Here is a 24,421-nt window from a genome sequence, read left to right as displayed (position 1 = left end):
TTATTCATTATCCTCACAGTTGTTGGCGCTAAAGTGCAGGAAATACCCAATTCCCCTTATAGAGGCATCTTGTATCATACTTGTGTGTCAAACAAAAACAGTCTCAGCTAATATTTTACTTATTTGTTCCGTTGTCTTCAATTTTGTGGCCGTGAGAGTGCAGGAAATACTTGTCATATAGGTGAAAAGGCATTTTATCCCCCTGCTCCTACCTACTTTTGTGTAAAAAAAAAAGAAAAAAACACAAAAAAAAGGCTGAGCTTATATGTTGACAAGTTATTCATTATCCTCACAGTTGTTTGCGCTAAAGTGCAGGAAATACCCAATTCATCTTATAGAGGCATCTTGTATCACATTTGTGTGTCAAACAAAAACAGCTCTCAGCTAATACTTGACTTATTTGTTTCGTTGTCTTCAATTTTGTGGGTGTTAGAGTGCAGGAAATACTTTATACACCTGTTATGGGCTAAAAGTTGTTACACTTATGAAAACAAAATCCCTGGCATTTTGACCTAATATGTTGTCAAGCTGTGCATCATCCTCTCTTTTGTGGGCGCTAGCTATAAAGGGGCTAAAAAGCATTGCATATTAGCCTCACCTTTGCTGGAGCTAGAGTGTATGAAATACCAGATGCACCTAATAGAGGCTGAAAGACGTCTTATGCATTACACTTACAGCCACTGTGTTAAAATAATCTGAGCTAATACACTAGCAAGTTGTGCATCATCCTCACTTTTGTGGGAGCTAGAGTATAGGAAATACCAGATACCCCTTACAGAGGCAACGAGACATATATGCGTCACCTTTACAGCCACTTGTCTATTATATAAAATGCTAATTAGTCTGATCTAGCTAACATGTTACCAAGTTGTGCATATTGCTCTCTTTTGTGGGAGCTAGAGTGCAGGAAATACCCAATACACGCATAGGAGCTACAAGGCGTCTTATATCACCCACGTCTCACACACTTGTGCATTTGGCAAGTTGTGCTTGAGTTTCATCTTTGTGATGTTAGAGTGTAGGAAATGCCAGATACACTTTATTGAAGCCAAAATATGTCTTACTATGTGTTACATTTACAGCTACTGTGTAAAAAAAGTAGTCTAGGCTAATATATTAGCAAGTTGTGCATTAGCATCACTTTTATCAGAGTTAGAGTGCAGGAAATAACACCTTAGAAGGGCTAAAAGGCATCTTTTGACTCACCTGCTCACTTGTGTGTAAGAACAATTTGTGCTAATGTTTTAGCAAGTTGTTTATTAGCTCATAGGGACATGTGGGAGTTAGAGTGTAGGAAATGCCAGATACAACTTATAGAAGTCAAAATATGTCTTACTATATGTTACTTTTACAGCTACTTGTGTGTAAAAAAAAGTAGTCTAGGCTAATATATTAGCAAGTTATGCATTAGCATCACTTTTGTCAGAGATAGAGTGCAGGAAATAAATACCTTATAAGGGCTTAAATGCATCTTTTGACTCACCTGCTCACTTGTGTGTAAGAACAATGTGTGCTAATATTTTAGCAAGTTGTCTATTAGCTCATGGGGACATGCGTGGGAGTTAGAGTGCAGGAAATACTCATTTCATCTTATCAGTGCTCAAAGGCTTTCTTTGTAACAATGTGTAATAATGTTTGTTTTTTTAACAGATTAGCTGGATAATAATAGGAGTCAAAATGGCGGCACTGTTGGATGATAGTATGCTAGTGCCCTTGCTAGCACGGCTAAAATTTGGTCACATCTCTTTATATCCGCAGGTCACAACCTCAATGTACGGTATGTCAATAAATTAAAAATGCAGTTGTTTATTTATAAGGTATATTTTAAGGTAGATTTTTGGGGTAAATATTGCAACTCTGATAGATAAAGAAGTGACAGGAACTTGCTAGCATGCTATGTTAGCTTGCGTTTGTTGACTGACTTGAATTAATACAAGTTGTAATTTTTGTACCCCAATGTGAGTTGGTTTATTTATTGATTGATTGATAGTTTTTTAATATTTACTGTCCCTCAATATAGTATAAAGGAAGTAGTAACGCACACAGAGACGTCTTGAAAATCCCCCTCGACTTCTTTTTGGCAAGATGTCTCCTTCAGCTCATCAGGGAGTTCCTCCGTACTCATTGTTAGGTTTCCTTATCGTGCCAGATGACACCTTGTTGATTCAATCCCGACATTATTCTCGTAGGGAAGTGATTGTTCTTCATTTCCCGTGAGATGGTTCGTCCAAACAGTGAAGGTTCCATCCAGGCCAAGACGGTATTAAAAACGCTGTTATCTACACATACAAGTTTATTTTCTCGACTTGAGGTTTGACTGTTTCACTTTTTTTTTTGTTTTGGTTCTTTTCCAGATGGTATTTTTCGAGACGAAAGGAATCTGTGAAGGTCCAGCAATGGCAAATGGTTTGTTTGTTTTTTATTTATTCTCAATATCTGCAACATAGCATTCAAATAAGCTTAAATTGATGTGATACTACACGGAGGGGCAGTGCCCCTAGTGCAGGGATGTGGCCCGAAGCTATTTTTTATTGGCCCACGGCACATACACCATTTTACAAAAATAACGTTGGGGCGGCACGGCGGTCGAGTGGTTAGCGCGCAGACCTCACAGCTAGGAGACCAGGGTTCAATTCCACCCTCGGCCTGTGTTAGCATGGAGTTAGCATGTTCTCCCCGTGCATGCATGGGTTTTCTCCGGTTTCCTCCCACATTCCAAAAACATGCTAGGTTACTTGGCGACTCCCAAATTGTCCATAGGTATGAATGTGAGTGTGAATGGTTGTTTGTCTATATGTGCCCTGTGATTGGCTGGCCACCAGTCCAGGGTGTACCCCGCCTCTCACCTAGAAGACAGCTGGGATAGACTCCAGCACCCCCTGTGACCCTTGTGAGGATAAGTGGTAGAAAATGAATGAATGAATGATCGACGGGGCAGTTATGATTGAGCCCCGTGAACTCCGCCTAGCAACAAGTGCATGTGACCAATTAAAATAATAGAAATTTTACCTCGCTTTTTTAATGTTATTTTTTAGTTCTGAGGTGTAAAAACTAAAACTAAGAAGTCAGCTGGGACATCCGGTAGTTATCCAGTCAACTCATTGACCCCGCCCACCTCTTAGATTAATTAATCAAATTAATTAAATTACCACTAATTAGATTAATTGACTTCCATTACTCAGGAAATAAATATTTAATGTTTATGAACCATTTAAAAAATTAGTTACAATTTTTATGAATACATTTATATTTTTATTATTTATTTCATGTATTCATTATGCAGATATTATTTTATTTGTTTAATTTTTTTCACCAAAAAAGCCCAACCATAGTCTTAGTGCTTTAATGCCTTCTGGCTGACCTTAAGCTTCATAGTTTTAGGTGTAAAAGTTGTCAAGCAGTCAAAGAACATACACAAATCCTACATAACCTCCCTGTTATGTAATAACAAGCCATAATTCCAAGTATATAATTGGGTAATCTAAGAGTCTGAATGGGAGGCGGAGCCATCCAAGGACATATAGAAGCAGGTCATAAGTTTAAACGCCATATTGCTTGAATCTGATGTTTGGACTTAAATCGTGTCTTTGCAGATGTGCCGCTCCCTTTAGCGCGGACACCTAAGTCATATGTTATTTTTTTTTTCTCACGGTCCATGTATGGAATCGAGACTTAACATAACTGAGGCGCTTATGTTTTTTTCAGATACAAACAGCAAAAGCCTCCATAAATCGAAGCTTAACCACACGTTTCCAGCAGCTTTTTGAGGTTTTGAGGAAAAACAATCATACGCCATGATCCTCATTAACTAATGTGGTTTGCGGTACTTGGACTCACGACATGTTCTCATTTGTGAGGCAAAGAGGTTTTATTTATCAAGCACAATTTGTACGCGAGCTGATTTCAAAGTGCCTTACAGAAAAGATGAGTAAAAGCAAAGTCTTCCCGAATTCCCGATTCTGCTTTTGGGGGTGGAACAGACAGGTCAAAAAAAAAAAAAAAAAAAAAAACACAAAAAAGCAACATTGACATTTGAAATGGCAATGATGTGTCGTCTGTTCTGGGTGGGCTCAGTCACATGCTGAGTTATTGTAATGATTTAATTTTATTTGAACATGCATACAAGTTACAATGGAATGCATCGCATAATTCAATTCACGGTCCCCCCAGGAATCCTTCAGCTGCTTGTTTTGGTTCTTGAATTCGCTCATCTTGGTGCATTGTTTGACTTTCTCCAACATTTTATTCCACATATTGATTCATACGGAGCTTTTGGAACGGCAGAGAATGTATATCGCCTACAGCCACGTCCTTCTGTGACATCACAAAGGAACAGTTTTGCAACGCCCTTTTACATCTTTCATTTTTTACATCACAAACCTAATTATCTGAAACTTTGGCGTCATTTAACACGATATTACAACATTGTAACGGCATTAAAAGTCAGAAAAGTGGAAAAAAGGTTCCCTTTTAAAGATCCGTCATTGAGTACAACATGACTGAGATTAGTTGGAGTCGAACTGGACGCCGTGTTCTTGTAAAGGATGTGGATTAGATTGCTCTGATCAGACAGTGTAGCTTTCTCTTAACTAATCTTTGCAGTTTAATAGTACGTTTTTTTTTTTTTTTTTAAAGCCAGAAAGAACACTCCCTCCCTGGGCCTCTGGTTGATATTAGATTTAGCGACGCAAAGGTCCTTATTGTCCCCACAGCCTTTTTGCCATACCTTAATTATTCACTTGTACATGTTGATCATTCTCCAAAAGTAGACTGTAATGCAACTGTTATGATTTTGGTGCAACTGTACCCTAGGTTGTCTCCCTCTACAGCGTATCCTGGGTCTTCCGCGATGCCTCCTACCTTGCACGTACCTTGAACTCATCTGGCTTCTCTCAATGCGGAGGAGTAGCGGCTCTATTCCATGTTTCTCCCGGATGACAGTGCTTCTCACCTTATCTCTAACTAATACTCTTGTCCTTTAGGTCACTATGCAAAGATCATGACTGAAGGGAAATTGAGAGCAATGGTAATGGTTTTATTTCATTTGAACATGCATCAGATTACAATTGAATGCATCACATAATCAGTTCACAGTTCCACATGTCCAAAAGGAGTAGGAAGAAGCAAAGCTTATTAAATCCTACCCCTCCATTTGGTACTTTTACAATCAGTAACTGTTACATTTGTTCACTTCCTGCTTTCCTAATATATTTTTTTAATTTAATTTAATTTAATTTAATTTAATTTTTTGTCACATACCAAAGTACTAGGTGATATGAGCATACAATGACATAATGGTTACCATAGTAAGTGTCAATATAGTGATATATATAGCACATCATGACTGGTTCAAGACTCTTCATCCTTGTATTTAGCAAACATCAACTGCTTGTATTGTTTCTTGAATTGGCTCCATTCCATAGTTTGATTCCACATACTGAAATGCTATGGCTTTTTAACGTAGTCCTAGCATATAAGTGTTTCAAATGTAGTTCTTCCCTGAGATCATATTTCTCCTCTCTTGTAGAGAAGTATTTTATTTTATTTTATTTTATTTTATTTTATTTTATTTTATTTTATTTTATTTTATTTTATTTTATTTTATTTTATTTTATTTTATTTTATTTTATTTTATTTTATTTTATTTTATTTTATTTTATTTTATTTTATTTTATAAGGATTTTATTTTTATAAGGAGTTAGTATGTTCTCTGTGTTATGTGTTACAAATGAGTTACAAATGCATCTCTGCGTTGGTTTTCTCCGGGTATTCCGGTTTCCTCCCACATTCCAAAAACATGCTATGCTAAACACTAATTAGCGACTCCAAATTGTCCATAGGTATGAATGTGAGTGTGAATGGTTGTTTGTCTATATGTGCCCTGTGATTGGCTGGCCACCAGTCCAGGGTGTACCCCGCCTCTCTCCCAAAGACAGCTGGGATAGGCTCCAGCATACCAGCACACCTGCCACCCTAGTCAGCATCAGTGACATCAAAAATGGATGTATATATATACATCCAAAGTTTACCCCTGACTTACTGTACTTCCAGCTTGATTCATCATCATGTTAAGCCGTTGTGGACAATAATTTGCTTCCAACTTTGGCCCCCATTGTGGCCAACCACAAACATTATCAAGACCTCACAGACACACTTCGACATCGTACTGAAATTCTTCCCATGAAGAGTGCAAGCTGCTTTATCTTTGACTTTCCGTTGAAATGACAGCACCTTTCAAACATCACATCATGACGTGCAATATACTATATAATATATTGCACAATACTGTAATGTACTGTAAGACGTTGGAATGTGTCTGTGAGGTCTTGATAATGGTTGTGGTATTAAATGGTCGCATGAACTGAAGAAATAATGATGGTTTTATCATTTTTGAAAAAGTTTTAAAAAACTTGGTAATTTATTTTCCCAAAAGCGACTAGCGTAAAATATGTGGATTTAGAGATGTAAAAGTATGTATTGTTCTGCAGCTGCTGCTGCCTAGAGGTCCGCCCACAAGCGGTCGGGGCACAGCCCCCCCCCCCACACTACCTGCATCTCATGGGGTCACCACTTTGCCGCTCTTGGAAGAGCATAGCTACAATTTTAAAACATATTTCTATGCTCTCATTAATTACATACTGTGGCTTTATTTTACTGAATGGCCGCATAAGGCTCCGGAAACACAGGTTGCTGACCCTCTGCCCTAGATGAATACTCCTGAGGTTCATTTTAGTGTCAATCATTCAGTGGTAAAATAACAAAAAGAGTTAATTTGAATATGATTTACTGCATGTAATTAATTTTACTTTTTGAAATGTTTTGGCAAATGAAAGCTCTATAATGACTAGTAAAAATGCCGTCTTATTGGAAATAAACTTTTTTTATTTTTTTTATTTTTTTTGACATTTTATAAATTCCAATAATTATAAACCTGGGAACTGCACTTTTAAAAAAATATTTTGCTCATCATTCACAATTCACAAATACATATTTTTATCCATTTTCTGTGCATTATGACATCAGAGTTAATATGAGCTATCTAACAATGCAAGTCATTGGGATACATTTATATTGACTATAAAAAAATATCCTGGTTTGATATACATGCTGTGGTGTTTTTTTTTTTGTGATGGCTTTAGCATCAAAATATTTCACATGACATTGTTAGCTAGCTAGAATGCACAGAAAAGTGGAATAAATATGTGTTTATGTTTCACATAAAGATTTTGAATGATTGGGGGGGGGTAAAGTGCAGTTCCTCTTTAAGGCTGGGAAATATAATAAGTGTCACAACCAAAAATATCTGATTTTTTCTTAAAGTTGAAGTCTGAAGTTGACAAATAATAGCAGTAAACAGGATGTTGCAGGGCCCTGGCCAAATGATATGGGATCAAACCCGCCATTGACCCGCTGTCGATCATTGTGACAACAAGGTGGTGTAAAAATGACTTGTTTCTTTTTGTCTCTCTTGGCTCGGTATGACTTGGTGCTAAATGTCTCATGGCAGTGATGCACATCATTTGCGCATTTGTGGACAATGCGCCCCCTTGAGCCAATCAATTGTGGGGCCCCCCACACATAGTGCATGTTGTGTATGGAGGGATGGGTGTGCCTGGGTACAGGTTCCATGTTTGGCAGTACAACCAGTGTCAAACTATGAGCATCCATCCATCTACATCTTCTGGCTTTATTTTACTCCTGCAACAAGGAGGCTGAGTAGCCGCATAAGGCTCCGGAAACACAGGTTGCTGACCCCCTGCCCTAGATGAATGGTTCCTGAGGTTCATTTTGTAACTTCTAAGAGTGCTATGTCATCTCTTATTAGCTTCTCATGTGAAGGTCAACTACCGGAAAGACCAAAATCTTAAAATCCTAACGAGACAAGACGAGCAAGCAATATAAATGTTATGGTCTCAGTTCCCATTGGAGCTCAGTTGTGCTGCACCAGTCCTTGAACCAGTCCACCCACAATAGAAAAGAAACACAACAACAGTAATATGATCGTTTCTTGTTACCTGTTCCTTTACTCGGCCAACGCTGCAGTTAATCAATCTCCACAAACACAACAACCAAGCCTATTAGGCTTTTATAAAACAAACCCCCGAAGAGCAAAGAGGACATTCTTTGACTTTAATGGGATGAACTGATCAAGCATATCTAATAGAAATCATTCCCTCTGGCAAAAGCTGATGTGCAATTGAATTTCGCATGGAACACAATGCTTTTTACGGCTTCTTCGAAAAACTGTAATTTGATCAGTTTAGTGCAGAGAAGAAACAGATAAAGTCTGAATCGTAAGATTTTTTTTTTTTTTTTACGATTCAAGAATTCGCTTGAATGCAAAATTGGGAGTCATTTTTTTTGGTATAATTTAAGCTTTTTAAAGTCACTCTTTGTATTTATTACTTTTGTCACTTTTTTGTCACGTGACATCCGTGGTACTCCCAATTGGGTCGTGGTCAAAACGCGTTGGAAGACATGCAAGCGTAGATAGAAGTTTTAGAATCATCACAAAAGTTGTTTTTGGCTTTTCGAGTCGTTGCTACTTCAACCAATCTTGCTTTAATTTTACACACGCGTGTTTGTCGGCGCTCTAAAAGTGTGTGTCAAAATTTGTACTGATTGGACTAAACGCTCTTAAGTCCCAGTGAGCGTTCTGTAGAGCAAATTGAGCTGTGTGAGAAATTTCAAGTCAAACTTTGGGTTATAATGACTTTACTACCATTTGACTAAAAAATAATAGCACAGTAGTAAAAGAGTTAGGTACACAAATAAATACTTTACTGTAGAATCACATGAAAAAGTCTGTGACTATCTTAATTTAGGATTAGGAACGTAAAACTGACTTTTAGGGGAAACAACGTGGCCAATTAGGATACAGCATGAAAAAAAAGAGGAGAGGAAACCCTTTTTTTTTTTTTTTTTTTTTTTTTTTAATGAGCGTCTTCTGGTTGGATGAAGGCGAGTCTTAAAAGTTTCTTCAGGATAGACCAGATCCCTTCAGACGCATCTGGACCACAGCAGCAGCAGGACCGAGTCATGGAGACTTAAATCCACCAAGTACGTGCATCGCCGTGGTTATCTTTACACGGAATTACATAGCTTGTTAGGACTTCTCTGTGGATTGCATGTATATTTTAAATATTACTAAAAAAGCGTGTATGATACGAGCTAAAAATGTTTAAAAGCTGTAATTACTGCCGTGCGTAATTTTGCGCAGCTTTTACGCACGGACAAGTAACTCTCTCCCCACCTGCTCTCTTCCCAGTAACCAGCCCATGTACGCGACGGTGTCACCGGCACTGTTTCCCGTGGAGAGCACCCGCCGCCGGCACAAATACACGCACGTACAGCTCCACTCCCACCACGGTGAGAGCGCACACAGCGGGTGGGGGAACCAAAATGAACATCCAGGTTGTGCCCGAACACAAGCTCTCGTCGGTGGCCCCGCTCAAGCAATGCAACGTGGAGAAAAAAGAGGTCGAGCTCTTGCTGGTGAAGGACCAGAACGGCGTCCAGTACACCAGCTCGTCTATCGTGCCGGCGCCCGGTCGACATGCGGGGCCGCCCGGATCCATGTCCGAGGAGGAGCGGGAGATGTGGGGGAAGAAAATTGACTTTCTGCTGTCTGTCATTGGCTTTGCGGTTGACTTGGCTAACGTCTGGAGGTTCCCTTACCTGTGCTACAAAAATGGAGGGGGTAAGTAAGATACACATAACAGGTGCAGATATGATTTTTGTACTATACTATACATATACACACACTGGAAGTAAAGTTTTGCATAAATGTGATTTTTTAAAAATATATTCCCTTTATGTATTAACATGCAGTGTCCACAGTGTGGAGAAAGTCACTTTTCATGCATGCACAGAAAAAGGATGCAGTGTAAAATATTAACTATTGCCTCATGGAAACTTTGGGATTGACTTTTATAAGCTTACACACTTACAAATATCCCATAAAGTGTCAATCATTCAGTGGTAAAATAACAAAAAGAGTTATCCATATGCATATTTTTGTGTCCGGTATTTCCACTCTTAAGTGATTTTAGATTTGAATATGATTTACTGCATTTAATTAACTTTACTTTTTAAAATTGTTTAGGCAAATGAAAAAATCGCTCTATGCTCTATCGCTCTATCGCTCTATGATGACCAGTAAAAATGCTGTCTTATTTTTTATTTTTTTTAATTTTTTTGACGTTTTATAAATTCAGATAATTATAAACCTGGAAACTACACTTTTTAAAAAAATATTTTGCCCATCATTAACAATTCACAAATACATATTTCTATCAATTTTCTGTGCATTTTAACATCAGAAAATGAGTTAATATGAGCTATCTAACAATGCAAGTCATTGGGATACATTTATATCGACTATAAAAAAATATCCTGGTTTGATATACATGCTGTGGTGTTTTTGGGTTTTTTTGTGAGGGCTTTAGCATCAAAATAGGTATTCCCATGACATTGTTAGCTAGCTAGAATGCATAGAAAAGTAGAATACATATGTTTCACATAAAGATTTTGAATGATTGAGGGAAAAAAGTGCAGTTCCTCTTTAAGGCTGGGAAATATAATAAGTGGCACAACCAAAAATATCAGATTTTTCTTAAAGTTGAAGTCTGAAGTTGACAAATAATAGCAGTAAACAGGATGTTGCAGGGCCAAATTGGGGCCCTAATGATATGGGATCAAACCCGCGATTGACCCGCTGTCAATCATTGTGACAACAAGGTGGTGTCAGATGACTTGTTTCTTTTTGTCTCTCTTGGATCGGTATGACTTGGTGATGCACATCATTTGCGCATTTGCAGACAATGCGCCCCCTTGAGCCAATCAATTGTGGGCCCCCACACATAGTGCATGTTGTGTATGGAGGGATGGGTGTGCCTGGGTACAGGTTCCATGTCCGGCGGTACAACCAGTGTTAAACTATGAGCATCCATCCATCTTTCTTCCACTTATCCGAGGTCGGGTCGCGGGAGGCAGCAGCTTAAGCCGGGAAGCCCAGACTTCCGTCCCCCGGCTACTTGATCCAGCTTATCCTGGTGAATCGAGGCATACCCAGGCCAGTCTGACATGTCCTGGGTCTTCTTCTACTGGTCGTACGTGCCCTGAACACCTTCCCAGGGAGGCGTCCGGGAGGCATCCTGACCAGATGCCCAAGCCACCCCATCCGGCTCCTCTCAATGTGGAGGAACAGCAGTTGTATTCCGAGTTTCTCACCTTATCTCTCAGGGATAGTCCAGCCCTCCACTACCCAAAGCTCATGCCCATCGGTGAGGGTCGGTACACGGATCGATGGATACATTGAAATCTTTGCCTTTCTGTTCCTTCTTCACCAAAATGTTCCAATGCAGAGTCCGCACAATGTCAGACGCCACACCAATTTGCTTGTCAATGTGGCGTTCCACATTAAAAAAGCATTAAATCCATTTTACAAATGTTAAAAATAAACTTTAACAGCTCAATTTGTCATTGACCCTGCACTATCAGTATTATTAAGCTGCCTTTATGTCTTAATATATCTTTACATAAACAGTGACATGTGCCTCCTTGTGTTTTTCTTGGCTTCTGGGCACGAAAAGGAGTTATTTTTTTTCTCTCTCTGTGCTTACTTTGCTTTCTTAGCAGGAGAGTGTGACGGGTTTACAGCGCCTCTGTTTTCTTACAAAAACCTCCCTTTCTAGTAAAAACAATTGGCTATAAAATGAATGTTGAAGTGGCATTCCAAATGTAGTTTCTTAAAAAGGAGAGGAAAAACAACTTGGCTCAATTAGTTGAGATAGATGAAAACAGTAGATAGAGACATACGGAGAAAATGTAGGATAGATAGATGAGTTTGATGGACTGACAGACGGATAGATAAGACACAAAGATGGACTGATGGACAAAAAGACACAAAGATTGATGGATGGATGAATGGACACAAACGAATAGCTAGATGATTGTATAGATGTATATATATATGAACATGCAAATGTGTATTCTCCTATCTTTACATATTGCTTCCTGTCAGCTAAGTAGCTTTTGACCGGGTTCATAACTAATCCTCTTATTCCGTACCTTTCTAATTTAAATATTATGATATCATGATTGATTGGTCCGAATTAAACATTTTGATCTGACAAATCTTAAGTAACTTTGATCAAATGTGGAATTACTGCATCTTCTGCTTGGGTATTTAACACAGATGGACAAACTGACGAGATTATTGAATGGACAGACGTACGTAGAAGAATGGATGGATAGATATCTAGAATGACAGACATGACAAAAAACGGTAGCTCACAGATGGAAGGATGGATGGACAGACGAATGAATGGCAATGGGTGGATCGAAAGATGGACAGACTGACATAGATGGATGGATTGACACACAGATCGATGGAAGGATGGACCGACAGACGAATGGATGGAAATAGATCGATAGATTCATAGGCGATAGACGATGTTCCATATCGATTACTTTCAACTCCCAATCTGGATGTTGCTGTCACCGTTTTATTACTACTACTACTGTACATAGGAACCTAAAACGCTAGTCAAAGAGACTCGTTTTGGTGAAGAATTGCAAGTCACACCTTCGGAAGAGTCGGCGTAGTGACAATGAAGAAGCGTAATTCAGGATTAGGAGATTAGGAACGGATAGACAAACATCAAAGGAGAGATGGACGAATGAATGGACACAAAGATTGATAGATGGATGGATGAACGGACACAAACGAATAGCTGCATGATTGTATAGACATTTTGATCTGACAAATCTTAAGTAACTTTGATCAAATGTGGAATTACTGCATCTTCTGCTTGGATATTTAACACAGATGGACAAACTGACGAGATTATTGAATGAACAGACGTACGTAGAAGAATGGATGGATAGACTTCTAGAATGACAGACATGGATGTCAGACCAACAAAAAAAACGGTATCTTACAGATGGAAGGATGCATGGACAGATGAATGAATGGCAATGATTGCATAGAAAGATGGACAGACTGACATAAATAGATGGACATAGATGGATGGATTGACACACAGATCGATGGAAGGATGGACCGACAGACTAATGGAAACAGATCGATAGACGATGGACTGACAGGCAAATTGAATATGATATAAATACGAGGCGGTTTTGAAACAAAATGCACAATAAAAGTTGGAGATGTTCCATATCGATTACTTCCAACTCCCAATACCGATCTGGATGTTGCTGTCACCGTTTTATTACTACTACTACTGTACATCGGAAGCTAAAACGCTACTCAAAGAGACTATTTTTGGTGAAGAATTGCAAGTCACACCTTCGGAAGGAAGGATTAGTAGATTATGAACAGATAGACAAACATCAAAGGAGGGATGGACAAATAAATGGACGGCTGTAAATAGATGGATTGACAGACCGATAGACGAAAAGATGGTTTGACAAGCGAACAGACACCGATTCATTGATTATGTAAACATTATACGACGGATCGAAGAAGGGATGCATGTTTCTGGACGGACGGATGTATGGACAGACAGACGTAGATGCATGGATGTACAGATTAATGGATGGACATAGATGGAAGTATGAATGAATAGACTGTCGAGATGGACTGACGGATGCACGGACACTAATAGAACATCAGACAGATACATAGAAGTATGGACTAATGGAGGATTAGATTAATATTTTGATTCATGGATGAACCGATACCGATATCGACAAATATGGACGATACAGATAGATGTATGGACAGATCCTGTCTGTACAAGTGGACTATCAACAAGACTGTCAGATCAACCATTAAATTCCCATCATTCATATGGGAACTTGTTTATCATATTTACCCATAGCAAAGCCTATTCATTACTGTACATAAAGTGCCATGAAATATGAAAGACAATCCAATTCCCAAAGCTTATTTCCTTGTTGTGCCGCATGAAAATAGCCGCCAGGTCTTTCCTGTCTGGTTCCATGGTTCCTAGAATGTCAAGATGGACCTTCAACATCCACGCATAACCAAACCCCTTGGGCTCATTTTAACATCAACATGTAGCTTTTAATTATCACGAATGTTCTTGTTCCGTTATTGTCTTAATTCTATTGTGCTTGTGTGGTTTCCCTCATTATGTCTCACCTACCACAGGGTGTTTTATGCTGACAGTGATTGTCTTTTATTTTAATGCAATTATTTCTCTTTTTTCCAGGAGCCTTTTTGATCCCTTACATTCTTTTCTTGGTCATCGCGGGAATGCCATTGTTCTACATGGAGCTGGCTCTGGGCCAGTACAACAGAGAGGGGGCGGCCACCCTGTGGAAGATCTGCCCCGTCTTTAAAGGTGAACTCACACAAAAAGACTTTAACTAGTAATTATTCGGTTTTTATATTTGAACTTTTTGTTTGTTCGTGCAAATTGTATGTACAAACCTCATGGAATCGACTCTAAAAGATAACTAAAATATCACGTGGCTTCATGGTTCATAGATGATGACTCTGACAATGAGGCCGTACCATTTTTGTACTGCGGGGTGGGGGAAGACTTCCATTGTTATTCAAACAGTAAGAGAAAATAGAAAAAGTGAAAACATTGCAGCGTGCCTGTTTGATAGCTTGCCAGCTGCTTCCTGCTTCACGGAGAATATCAGGACCATACATGCATACACGCCATCCATTTTTTTTGCGCTAAATGCTTTTTTTTTGTGACTAAACACATACATTCCTTTAAGAGAACTGTTAAAATAGCAGAGCCCCATAATTGTGTTTATTTTTCCATTTGCTTCCACAAGCCAGGCTACTTTTTGGCTTGTGGAAGATAACAAGGCCGTACCATGTTGGGGTCTGTGGTAGGGGGGGGGTACTTTCGTAATATAACAGTATTGCACCATTTCGGCACAGTGGCATCTGACAATGACTTAAGCAGCAATGCTACACAAAACTGATTCAAAATCAGAAATATGCCATAGTGTCCATGATATGTATAATATTTGTAATAATAATTATATATAATAATAATATAATATAATATAATATAATATAATATAATATAATATAATATAATATAATATAATATAATATAATATAATATAATATAATATAATATAATAACAATAATAATAATAATAATAATAATAATAATAATTATCGTTTTATTAGGACAGGCCGAGAAATGATACAGACAGTATTTCAGTTGTTTTTCTTGTCAATGTGGCCCTTATCCGCCGTCATAAGAATCCCTTGGGGGCCGGTTAAAATCAAGCTGTGTACCACTAGTGGCCCCCAGGCCGCATTTTGGTCACCCCCGACATTACCACTGCAGTGTGTGTGTTTCATCTGATTGCGAATTGGAACGTTTGGATGTTTAGCCACCTAAGAAACTGCAAGGTGGGGAAAAGAAACATTGTTGATAATGTCAATCAATAAATTAATAGGTGGAGAATATAATCAATCAGACAAGAAAATCCCTCAAGGTTGATTATTTAGAAGAGAAGAAAAAACGATGTCGTAAATATTATCAATTTGAAGTCATACTGTAAATGCAGTCATTGAGAAAAAAACACGAGTTGACGTTGACGTTCACATTCACGTGTGGTCCGTCTTTGCCTTTTTTACAATCTCTTGCAAAACACATGCCGTGTTTGCCTACAGAGTTCATTGTGTAAATCATACATATTTTCATAACTTTGTGTCTAAATGTCACATTGAGAGCTATGAGTCATGTGTTTATGCTAGAGCCAAGACTCCCATTCACTTTGCAGTTTTGTTTGTCTTTTCCAGCCGTGTGTTTTTAGCTTAGCGCCAGGCCACGGAAAGGTCCGACTCCTGCTTATTTTCAGTTCCTGTTATTGTAGTAACCGTAACAACCGTTTCCCTTTATGTCAACCGACAAGACGTCACGGCGAACGTGAGAGGGGGCGGGCTTAATGCCATCAAGCATGCGCGTAATACAAGATGGGGGGGGATGCTCAAGAAGCCATAGACCAGGGGTCTCAAAGTCAATTTACTTGGGGGCCACTGGAGCTAGGGTCTGGGTGAGACTGGGCCGCATCAGGTTTTCAAAAAAAAAAACAACCAAAAAACGCATTTATTAAAAACAGAAAAATAAATAAACTTGGCTTTATTGACATGAAATTAGAACATTATGGAAACATCTTAACATTTCATTTTTCTCATATCATTTAAACTCCAACTATTGATCAATAACAACATTTAATTTTGTGATAAATGCTAACTTTTAGCCTTGTTCCTCAGGTGTGGGCTACACGGTGATCGTCATCGCTTTGTACGTGGGCTTCTACTACAACGTCATCATCGCCTGGTCGCTCTACTACCTGTTCTCCTCCATGACCGGAGAACTTCCGTGGCTCAAGTGCGACAACAGCTGGAACAGCCCCAACTGCACCGACCCCAAGGTCATCAACGGATCGGTCCTGGGCAACGGAACCTCGTACGCTAAGTACAAAATCACGCCGGCGGCAGAGTACTATGAGTAAGTCAGAATATTATTTATTACCACGGAGGTCGAACCCCCGTTGTAAATATTCACTCTGCTAAAGACGTACATGGAAAGTTCACTTAGTCTTTGAAGTGCATAAAAAAAAAAGTCAAGTCTTTTTTTAGTTCAAAGTGTGTGGGGTCCTGCTCTGATGGCTCCACTGCAGCCTGGAGGAAGTATGTTGGACAATACATTCACTCTCCAGGTCTCTAGTCCTTCAAACCCGACTACAACTTGATCTTTCATGGTTTCTTAGTACAAGAAGTGTTGGTGTAGTTACAAAAAAACTCATTTGTTAAAAGTAATTAGCTACACTACTTATGTTCCTTTTGGATTTCCAGGAAATGCACCTCAGGGAGCGGGGACCAGCTGTTAGCTACACATGTTAGTGTTGTCGGTGTTTGGGAGATTGGGCGGAGTGTTGGCAGCCGCAGAGAGTCGTTTGTCCTCGGGGCGCAATTTACACTTGACACTCAGATTCTTGTCCTTTCGCGACACATGTTCAGAATAGCCGGGACATTTCCACTGCTGGTTGCACGGCGGTTGAGTGGTTAGCGCTCAGACCTCACAGCTAGGAGACCTGAGTTCATGCGTGGGTTTTCTCCGGGTACAACGGTTTCCTCCCACATTCCAAAAACATGCTAGGTTAATTGGCGACTCAAGTAGGCGAAGAAGCGTGTGCAGGCAGGATGGAACGGAATGGAGAAAAATGTCAGGCATGACGTGTGATAGAAGATGCCGAGGTTCTTATTGGGAGTGACCAGGATGGATAGGATCAGGAACGTTTCCTCCCACATTCCAAAAACATGCTAGGTTAATTGCCGACTCCAAATTGTCTGTGGCTGGCAAACAGTCCAAGGTGTACCACGCCTCTCAACCGAAGACAGCTGGGATAAGCTCCAGCACCCGCGCGACTCTCGTGAGTTACAGTTACAGTTAAACCACATCTAATTGGCAACTCCAAATTGTCCATAGGTATGAATGTGAGTGTGAATGGTTGTTTGTCTATATGTGCCCTGTGATTGGCTGGCCACCAGTCCAGGGTGTACCCCACCTCTCGCCCGAAAAACAGCTGGGATAGGCTCCAGCACTCCCCGCGACCCTCGTGAGAATAAGCGATAAAAAATGAATGAGAATTTGCATTTAGAGAAATTTCATGAACGGCAGCAGAAATTGACGTTTACATCAGAGTTTCAAGGCAGATCATTATAAGCAGCTGGTGGCAAATCTCTAGACCTTGGCTGCAATATGTCACTCAAGATTTCTTGCCGTTGAACTGTGGGGAAGGCACCGCTGCTTTAGTATTCATTCAATCATCAATCGGATTGGGGAAAGGAATATTCCACCTCTGGGAATCTGATTATATATTCATTCGGATTGGCACTTTTCTTTCGGAATGAGGTGTCTGCAAAGGTTAGATTCTTTCAGTTTGAGCAAATAAACCGAATGCAATTGGAATATTTGGGTCCATGTATACATGGCTAATGCTATGGCAATATATGATATATGGTGAATGTTCCTATGGCAGCAGTTGTATCGGAACTGGAGAACCAGCACCTGTTTCCCCCCAAACGCAAAACAGTTCCAATCAGCTTTTTCCAAACTTTATTTTTCACTCTGCTACTTTCTAATTGGAACCAATAGTGAAGCAGAAGCCTTCCAAACCAAACCATGTGAGCTCAAAGAAGCTCAAAAAATCATCTCACTGTGATTCATGGCTGCAGACTTTTGGCTAAATGAATAACATTTCTTCTCTGATGGCTTTGTTGACGGGAGGCTGCAGAGCACGCACAACAAGCTGGTGAGATTTTAACTTAATAAATCATCCAATCGGGGGCAGGAGGGGAGGTTGGTTGAATGTGGTATCAAATAGAGAACAGCTGAAACACAGCGAGTGCCAAAACCAACCAATAGAATACTAGGGATGTCATGGTACGTGGTTTTCTAATCAGGTTACATTGGAATATACATTTTCCATACGGTAACAAAGTGCCAGAGCTTTAAAACAATATTAAAAAAAAAAACCTTAAACTGTATTATGGAAAGCAGGAAGTGAACAAATGTAACAGTTACTGATTGTAAAAGTACCAGATGGAGGGGTAGGATTTAATAAGCTTTGCTTCTTCCTACTCCTTTTGGGCATGTGGAACTGTGAACTGATTATGGGATGCACTCAATTGTAATTTGATGCATGTTCAAATGAAATAATATCATTATCATTACCATTACCATTACCATAAAGGGACAAAGTGGATATTGTTCAGTGAAGATCCTATAAGCAGTTTTAGGTTTTGTATTTTGTTCCTTTACCATACCCAAAATGAACTGAACCATGACCTGAAAAAGACGTACACATCGAACCGTGATTATGGTATACTATTACACCCTTGAATTTCCGACCCACATTTGGGTCCCGAGCCACCAGGTGAGAATCAGAAATAAGATATGCCTTTATTAGTCTCAAATGTGGAAATTTCAGCAGGTTTACAGCAACAGAAGTTCAAAAGCAGACAAAAGTTAAGGTAATATTAAGGTAATACAAATCAAAGACGTTACATACACGAATCACTGCATGATTAATTGGGATTTTTGGAGCAGTTTGTTAGAGTCTGACATCTGCAAGAAGCTGTGAAGCTAATGAAGCTGTGATGATGATCTTGCCCACTTCTTCCACTAAGTCCTGTCAACTGTTGTGATGCTCGAAGTTGGCAGAAGCCATACCAAAGTCATGGCTTATACTTCCAGTTTATAGTTCCGATTTAACACTTAGTACTTATTAGATGTCACCATCTCAATGTCCGTTCCATGTTGTTCACTTCCATATTTGTGTCTATGTGTGTCTTATATAAGGTATAAAACCCACAGTTGACCTGAAGTCCTTTCAAGTAAACATTAGCTCAGACAGAAGCATAAGATCATTTATAAGTAACCTTGAAAAACTGTTACTGTTACTTAAATCCAACATTTGAGAAGCTTCCTTCATCTTGGCTTGATCAGAGAGTAAACAACCCAATAGAGTAGAATACATCACTTGTGTTTTTGTTTTAGTTTTTTCTCAATTTTTATTTTGTTTTCAAACACTTTTTTGTGGCTGTGTAAAAAGACACAGAGACAAGGCGGCACACAGTGGAGTGAATGGCGTCATTGAGCGTTTACATGAATAATGAGGCCGCAGGGACTTGATTGATGTTGTAAACCAGGGGTCTCAAACTCAATTTACTTGGGGGCCACTGGAGCTAGGGTCTGGGTGAGACTGGGTTTTCCAAAAAAAACGCATTTATTAAAAACAGAAAAATGAATAAACTTTGCTTTTGTTCCGATTTTCTACAAGAAAAGCTCTGATAAAACATTCCACTGTTCTCAAATATCTTAATTTTTATTTTTCTACACAAAATAAGATGAAAAATAAACAAATCAAGAATAAAGAAAATCAATCAATCAGTAATAAATAAATAAATATAATAATAATAATAAAACGGCAAATAATAAAAATTAAGAAACCACATATAGTTGTTTCGTAGACAAATTCTTTTTTTCAGATTAAAATTGACAAAGCATTATTAGAGCCCTGTAGACATGACAAAACACGACTATAGTCACATTTATACTCTTTTTATTTACAACATATTGCGCAACTGCAGGGTCTCGAGACACATGCTAACTCGCAAACTAGAGAGCTAGCGACCTAAACGGTAGCCTTCAAGTTATTTCCTTTAAACTTAAATAGCCAAAAACTTACCACTTCCACACGGATAGGGAGGATAACTATTAACAGTTATTTAACCTTTAACATGAACATTAATCAAACGTAATAATTTTTTCTGGGTACATGATACCATACAGCATCCATATCAAACTCCGCACTAATATTAAACTTTCATATCAAGGCGGGGGGCCTCAAACTAGTGTCCTGCGGGCCACATTTGGCCCGCGGGCCGTGTGTTTGAGACCACTGTTGTAGACAGAGCCCTTACTGGCGGCACGCTGTCAGCCCGATGAGGATCCAGTATCCAGGTCAGAGCACCCGACTGTACATTTACTATTCCGTATCCTATCTGCCTCCCAGAGACCGCCCCACCCCCAAGACCCAAATAGAACCAAAATGTTCAAAAAAGGACTCCGTAATCAGTAGTTCGGTATTTTTGTTCATCACCTCAAGAATTCCTTTTTGGCATGCTTGATGTCCGTTTTTCCAGGAGGCCAGTGGGAATGTTGCTTCAGGTGGTCAAAATAACTCCATGGAGGTCTTCCACTGTCTTGGACTGATGTCCTTTTTTTATAAACTTCCCTTGCCAACCATCCCGGAATTTTCTTAATTGGATTTAAAACATGGGAACACACAGGATGGTCCGAAAGAGTGACGTTATTCCTCTGGAAGAAGTCCTTTGCCGTCCTGTCCTGTACCACCGAGACGGAGATCCTTCAGTTATGAGGGATGCGACATATGTACTTAGCCAGCTGCCGTTTGACGCCCCTGCACAACCTGAATCCCCATTGTTCTATTGATGGAAAAAGCACTCCGGATCATGATGGTGTCTTTTCCACTATAGCGTATGAAAAATCTTTGAATGAAAATAAAAGGTATTTTTTAAGACATTGTAACTGGTGAAATATGAAAGAAAGTAAAAAAAAGTATTTTTTTTTTAAATAGCATTTTGTTCACTGTTGTCTCCTAATTATTTGCAATTAATCGCCGATAGAAATAAGTTTTTTACCTATAATAAATAGGGATGTAAATCTCTTTTGGTACAGGTTAAGATATGATTCAAAAACAATGTGAACGATTCGATACGATTCAATGGTTACTTTTGTCGATGTAGACATTAATCTTACATTATAAAATAAAGAAGCCAATTCAATAAATGTGTACACATAATATACAGGTAGAAAGCACGTTTGCACGTTTACTGCAATAATGCTCTGTCCTTGAACACACCATCTTACCGGTACTTTGGATAGACCAGTAAGTTTTTCTTTCACCTTATATTGGAATTCTTTTGAGGTTCCACTACCCAACCATTCACAAGATTTAAGAATTGCATATAAATAAAACCATAACACACCACTGCAACGTTTAAAAATATACACAAGTCCGAAAAGTTGTAAAAATGTAACATAAGGTGCCTTTAAAGTATTGAAATTCAGTAACCGTGTTTGCAGCATTTATCATCAGTGTCACGTCACATGCTGGCGACTTAATTGAATGTTGCTCGAGGACAGTCTGACCGAGGGAACAGAGGTCCCGTTCAACGGAACTTCACTCAAACAGTCCTGGCTTCAGCAGGAGGCGTCTTTTGTTGAGCATCACGAGTGTTTGTCTGGATAACTATACAGTAAATGTACTATTTCACTATTCATGATTTGTGGTAATCCTTTTTCCAAGGTCTGGAGAATATCCTTAAAAAAGATTTAACAGCCAGCGCTAAGTTTGTACTACTTTGTGTGGACACTGGCTAGTGTGATACTGAAAAATCTTGGTATGTAAAAACTGCTGTTTTTTAAGGAGCTACTGCAAAAACAGTAGTCAAGGATCTTTGATGTGACGGGATCGTTCTGTCACTAGTCCAAGATCTTTTTCTTAAGGATCTACGTCAAACATTGTTAGTCACTGATCCGTTATATGACAGAAGTGTTCTGTTTTTAAGAACCTACTCGTATGTATGTGAATGAGAGGGACCCAAGTGGAAGAGTGAGGTTACAGGTGGTAGAGATACAGAAAGTGGAGAATTTTAAGGGTCAACGGTTCAGAACAACGGAGGTGTTCTGTTTTTAAGAACCTACTCATATGTATGTGAATGAGAGGGACCCAAGTGGAAGAGTGAGGTTACAGGTGGTAGAGATACAGAAAGTGGAGAATTTTAAGGGTCAACAGTTCAGAACAACGGAGACTGTGAAAAGTAGGTGAAGAAGCGTGGATGGAACAGAATGGAGAAAAATGTCAGGCATGACGTGTGATAGAAGATGCTGAGGTTCTTATTGGGAGTGACCAGGATGGATAGGATCAGGAACGTTTCCTCCCACACTCCAAAAACATGCTAGATTAATTGGCGACTCCAAATTGTCTGTGGCTGGCAACCAGTCCAAGGTGTACCCCGCCTCTCGACCGAAGACAGCTGGCATAGGCTCCAGCACCCTTGTGACCCTCGTGAGTTACAGTTAAAACCACATCTAATTGGCAACTCCAAATTGTCCATAGGTATGAATGTGAGTGTGAATGGTGGTTTGTCTATATGTGCCCTGTGATTGGCTGGCCACCAGTCCAGGGGTGTACCCCGCCTCTCGCCCGAAGACAGCTGGGATAGGCTCCAGCACCCCCGCGACCCTTGTGAGGATAAGCGGTAGAAAATGAATGAATTAATGAAAGGTAAACAAAACTGTGGTGAGACAAGCCATGTTGTTTGGTCTTGAGACAGTGCCACTGAGGAAAAGACAGGAAGCAGAACTGGAGGTAGCAGAAATGAGGATGCTGAGGTTCTTATTGGAAGTGACCAGGATGGATAGGATCAGGAACGTTTTCCTCCCACATTCCAAAAACATGCTAGGTTAATTGGCGACTCCAAATTGTCTATGGCTGGCAACCAGTCCAAGGTGTACCCCGCCTCTCGACCGAAGACAGCTGGGATAGGCTCCAGCACCCCTGCGACCCTCGTGAGTTACAGTTACAGCCATGTTGTTTGGTCTTGAGACATTGCCACTGAGGAAAAGGCAGGAAGCAGAACTGGAGGTAGCAGAGATGAGGATGCTGAGGTTCTTATTGGGAGTGACCAGGATGGATAGGATCAGGAACGAGTACATCAGAGGGACATTTACATGTTAGAGGCCTTGGAGATGAAGTCAGAGAGGCCAGACTGAGATGGTTCGGACATGTCCAGAGGAAAGAATATATTGGTAGGTAGGTAGGAGGCGTAGAGGAAGACAAAGAGGATGTTTATGCATGTAGTGAAGGGTACTTGGTGTGTGAGAGAGAACTCTGTTGTTTTTAAGGACATACTGCAAAAACACTGTTCGAAAGTTCTATGCGAGAGCAAGACAAATACTACTTTTGAATAATGACGCTTGAAGTAGCTGAGTTTCAGAGATCGAAGGTCTAAAAGTCTAATAACACTCCAGTCCGGTTGCATTAGAGGAACCGGTTGGGCAAAGAACAACAGAGCTCTTGCACAGCTGGAACCAATACTTTTCAGCACATGACGTATTTTACCTTGATCTGACAGTAAACTCTTGAAGAAAAAGATATATATTACACATTGCCGTCAAATAAAAACCCTGAGATTAAATTCCAGCCAAGACACCCTTGATTAAGTGAAAGTCCCGATATCAGCGGTCTCTGTCCAAGTGAATTTCATCGCCTCCTCTGTGTTGTAATTCCTGCTGGAAACGTTGTAGTAGTCAAAGAAAAGTAGTTTATGGAGAAAACAGATTGAAGTATTAAGCCTGTTTGTCTTTTAGACATTTTTGTTGTGTTTAAAGTACCCTCCTGAGGAAGATCCTATCTGGATTTGTTCCACGTTGTTAAAAAATTCGACAAGACATCCTGGCTCTTTACTGAGCTCAAAATCATTCATGTACTTCATAATAGTGATGACCCTTCCTCATGTGCAGCTCATCCCGTTGGAGCAGGATGCTAATAGAGAAGAGGATCGGAATTTTTGCATTCCGATTCCATTTCCAATCATGTAAATAATGTGTTCCAGGGTCAAACGCTCCCCATCGTAACACCTTTATGAACTGCACAGGCAAGGTTCGTCATGTAAGCATAAAAAGAAGTTGTGTAGGAGTCAGCATCACGCAGTAGAAGGTTATTGCATCAGCTCCTCACATAAAGACTGAACCTACTTCACCTTCCCAAGACTGCTAGATCTGCTAAGATCTTGGAATTTTTAATCGGTTGATCGCTTCTTTACCGTGTCTCAAAACTGGAAACCGCCACTTTT

At 39.6% G+C, this 24,421-nt stretch overlaps 1 protein-coding gene and 1 long non-coding RNA gene across 2 annotated transcripts in view; both read left to right on the top strand.

Annotated features, from left to right (window-relative positions):
* The first annotated feature begins 1,561 nt into the window (after positions 1-1,561).
* Positions 1,562-3,177, top strand: LOC131139662 (uncharacterized). The gene is made up of 3 exons (XR_009132284.1): positions 1,562-1,777; positions 2,021-2,260; positions 2,355-3,177. It is a non-coding gene; the product is annotated as an uncharacterized LOC131139662 (long non-coding RNA).
* A 5,772-nt stretch (positions 3,178-8,949) lies between these two features.
* Positions 8,950-24,421, top strand: part of slc6a2 (solute carrier family 6 member 2) — a 36,594-nt gene continuing 21,122 nt past the window's right edge. Inside the window, exons 1-4 of the mRNA XM_058089462.1 lie at positions 8,950-9,060; positions 9,269-9,700; positions 14,202-14,333; positions 16,244-16,481. Coding sequence (XP_057945445.1) covers positions 9,403-9,700; positions 14,202-14,333; positions 16,244-16,481 — 668 coding nt within the window. The 5' untranslated portion in view covers positions 8,950-9,060; positions 9,269-9,402. The remainder of the gene's footprint in view (positions 9,061-9,268; positions 9,701-14,201; positions 14,334-16,243; positions 16,482-24,421) is intronic.

The sequence above is a fragment of the Doryrhamphus excisus genome, chromosome 12 (assembly GCF_030265055.1).
Source record: "Doryrhamphus excisus isolate RoL2022-K1 chromosome 12, RoL_Dexc_1.0, whole genome shotgun sequence".
In the NCBI taxonomy this organism is placed as follows: domain Eukaryota; kingdom Metazoa; phylum Chordata; class Actinopteri; order Syngnathiformes; family Syngnathidae; genus Doryrhamphus; species Doryrhamphus excisus.
Note: the sequence above shows the minus strand (reverse complement) of the source record. Positions and strands in the feature narration are given on the sequence as shown.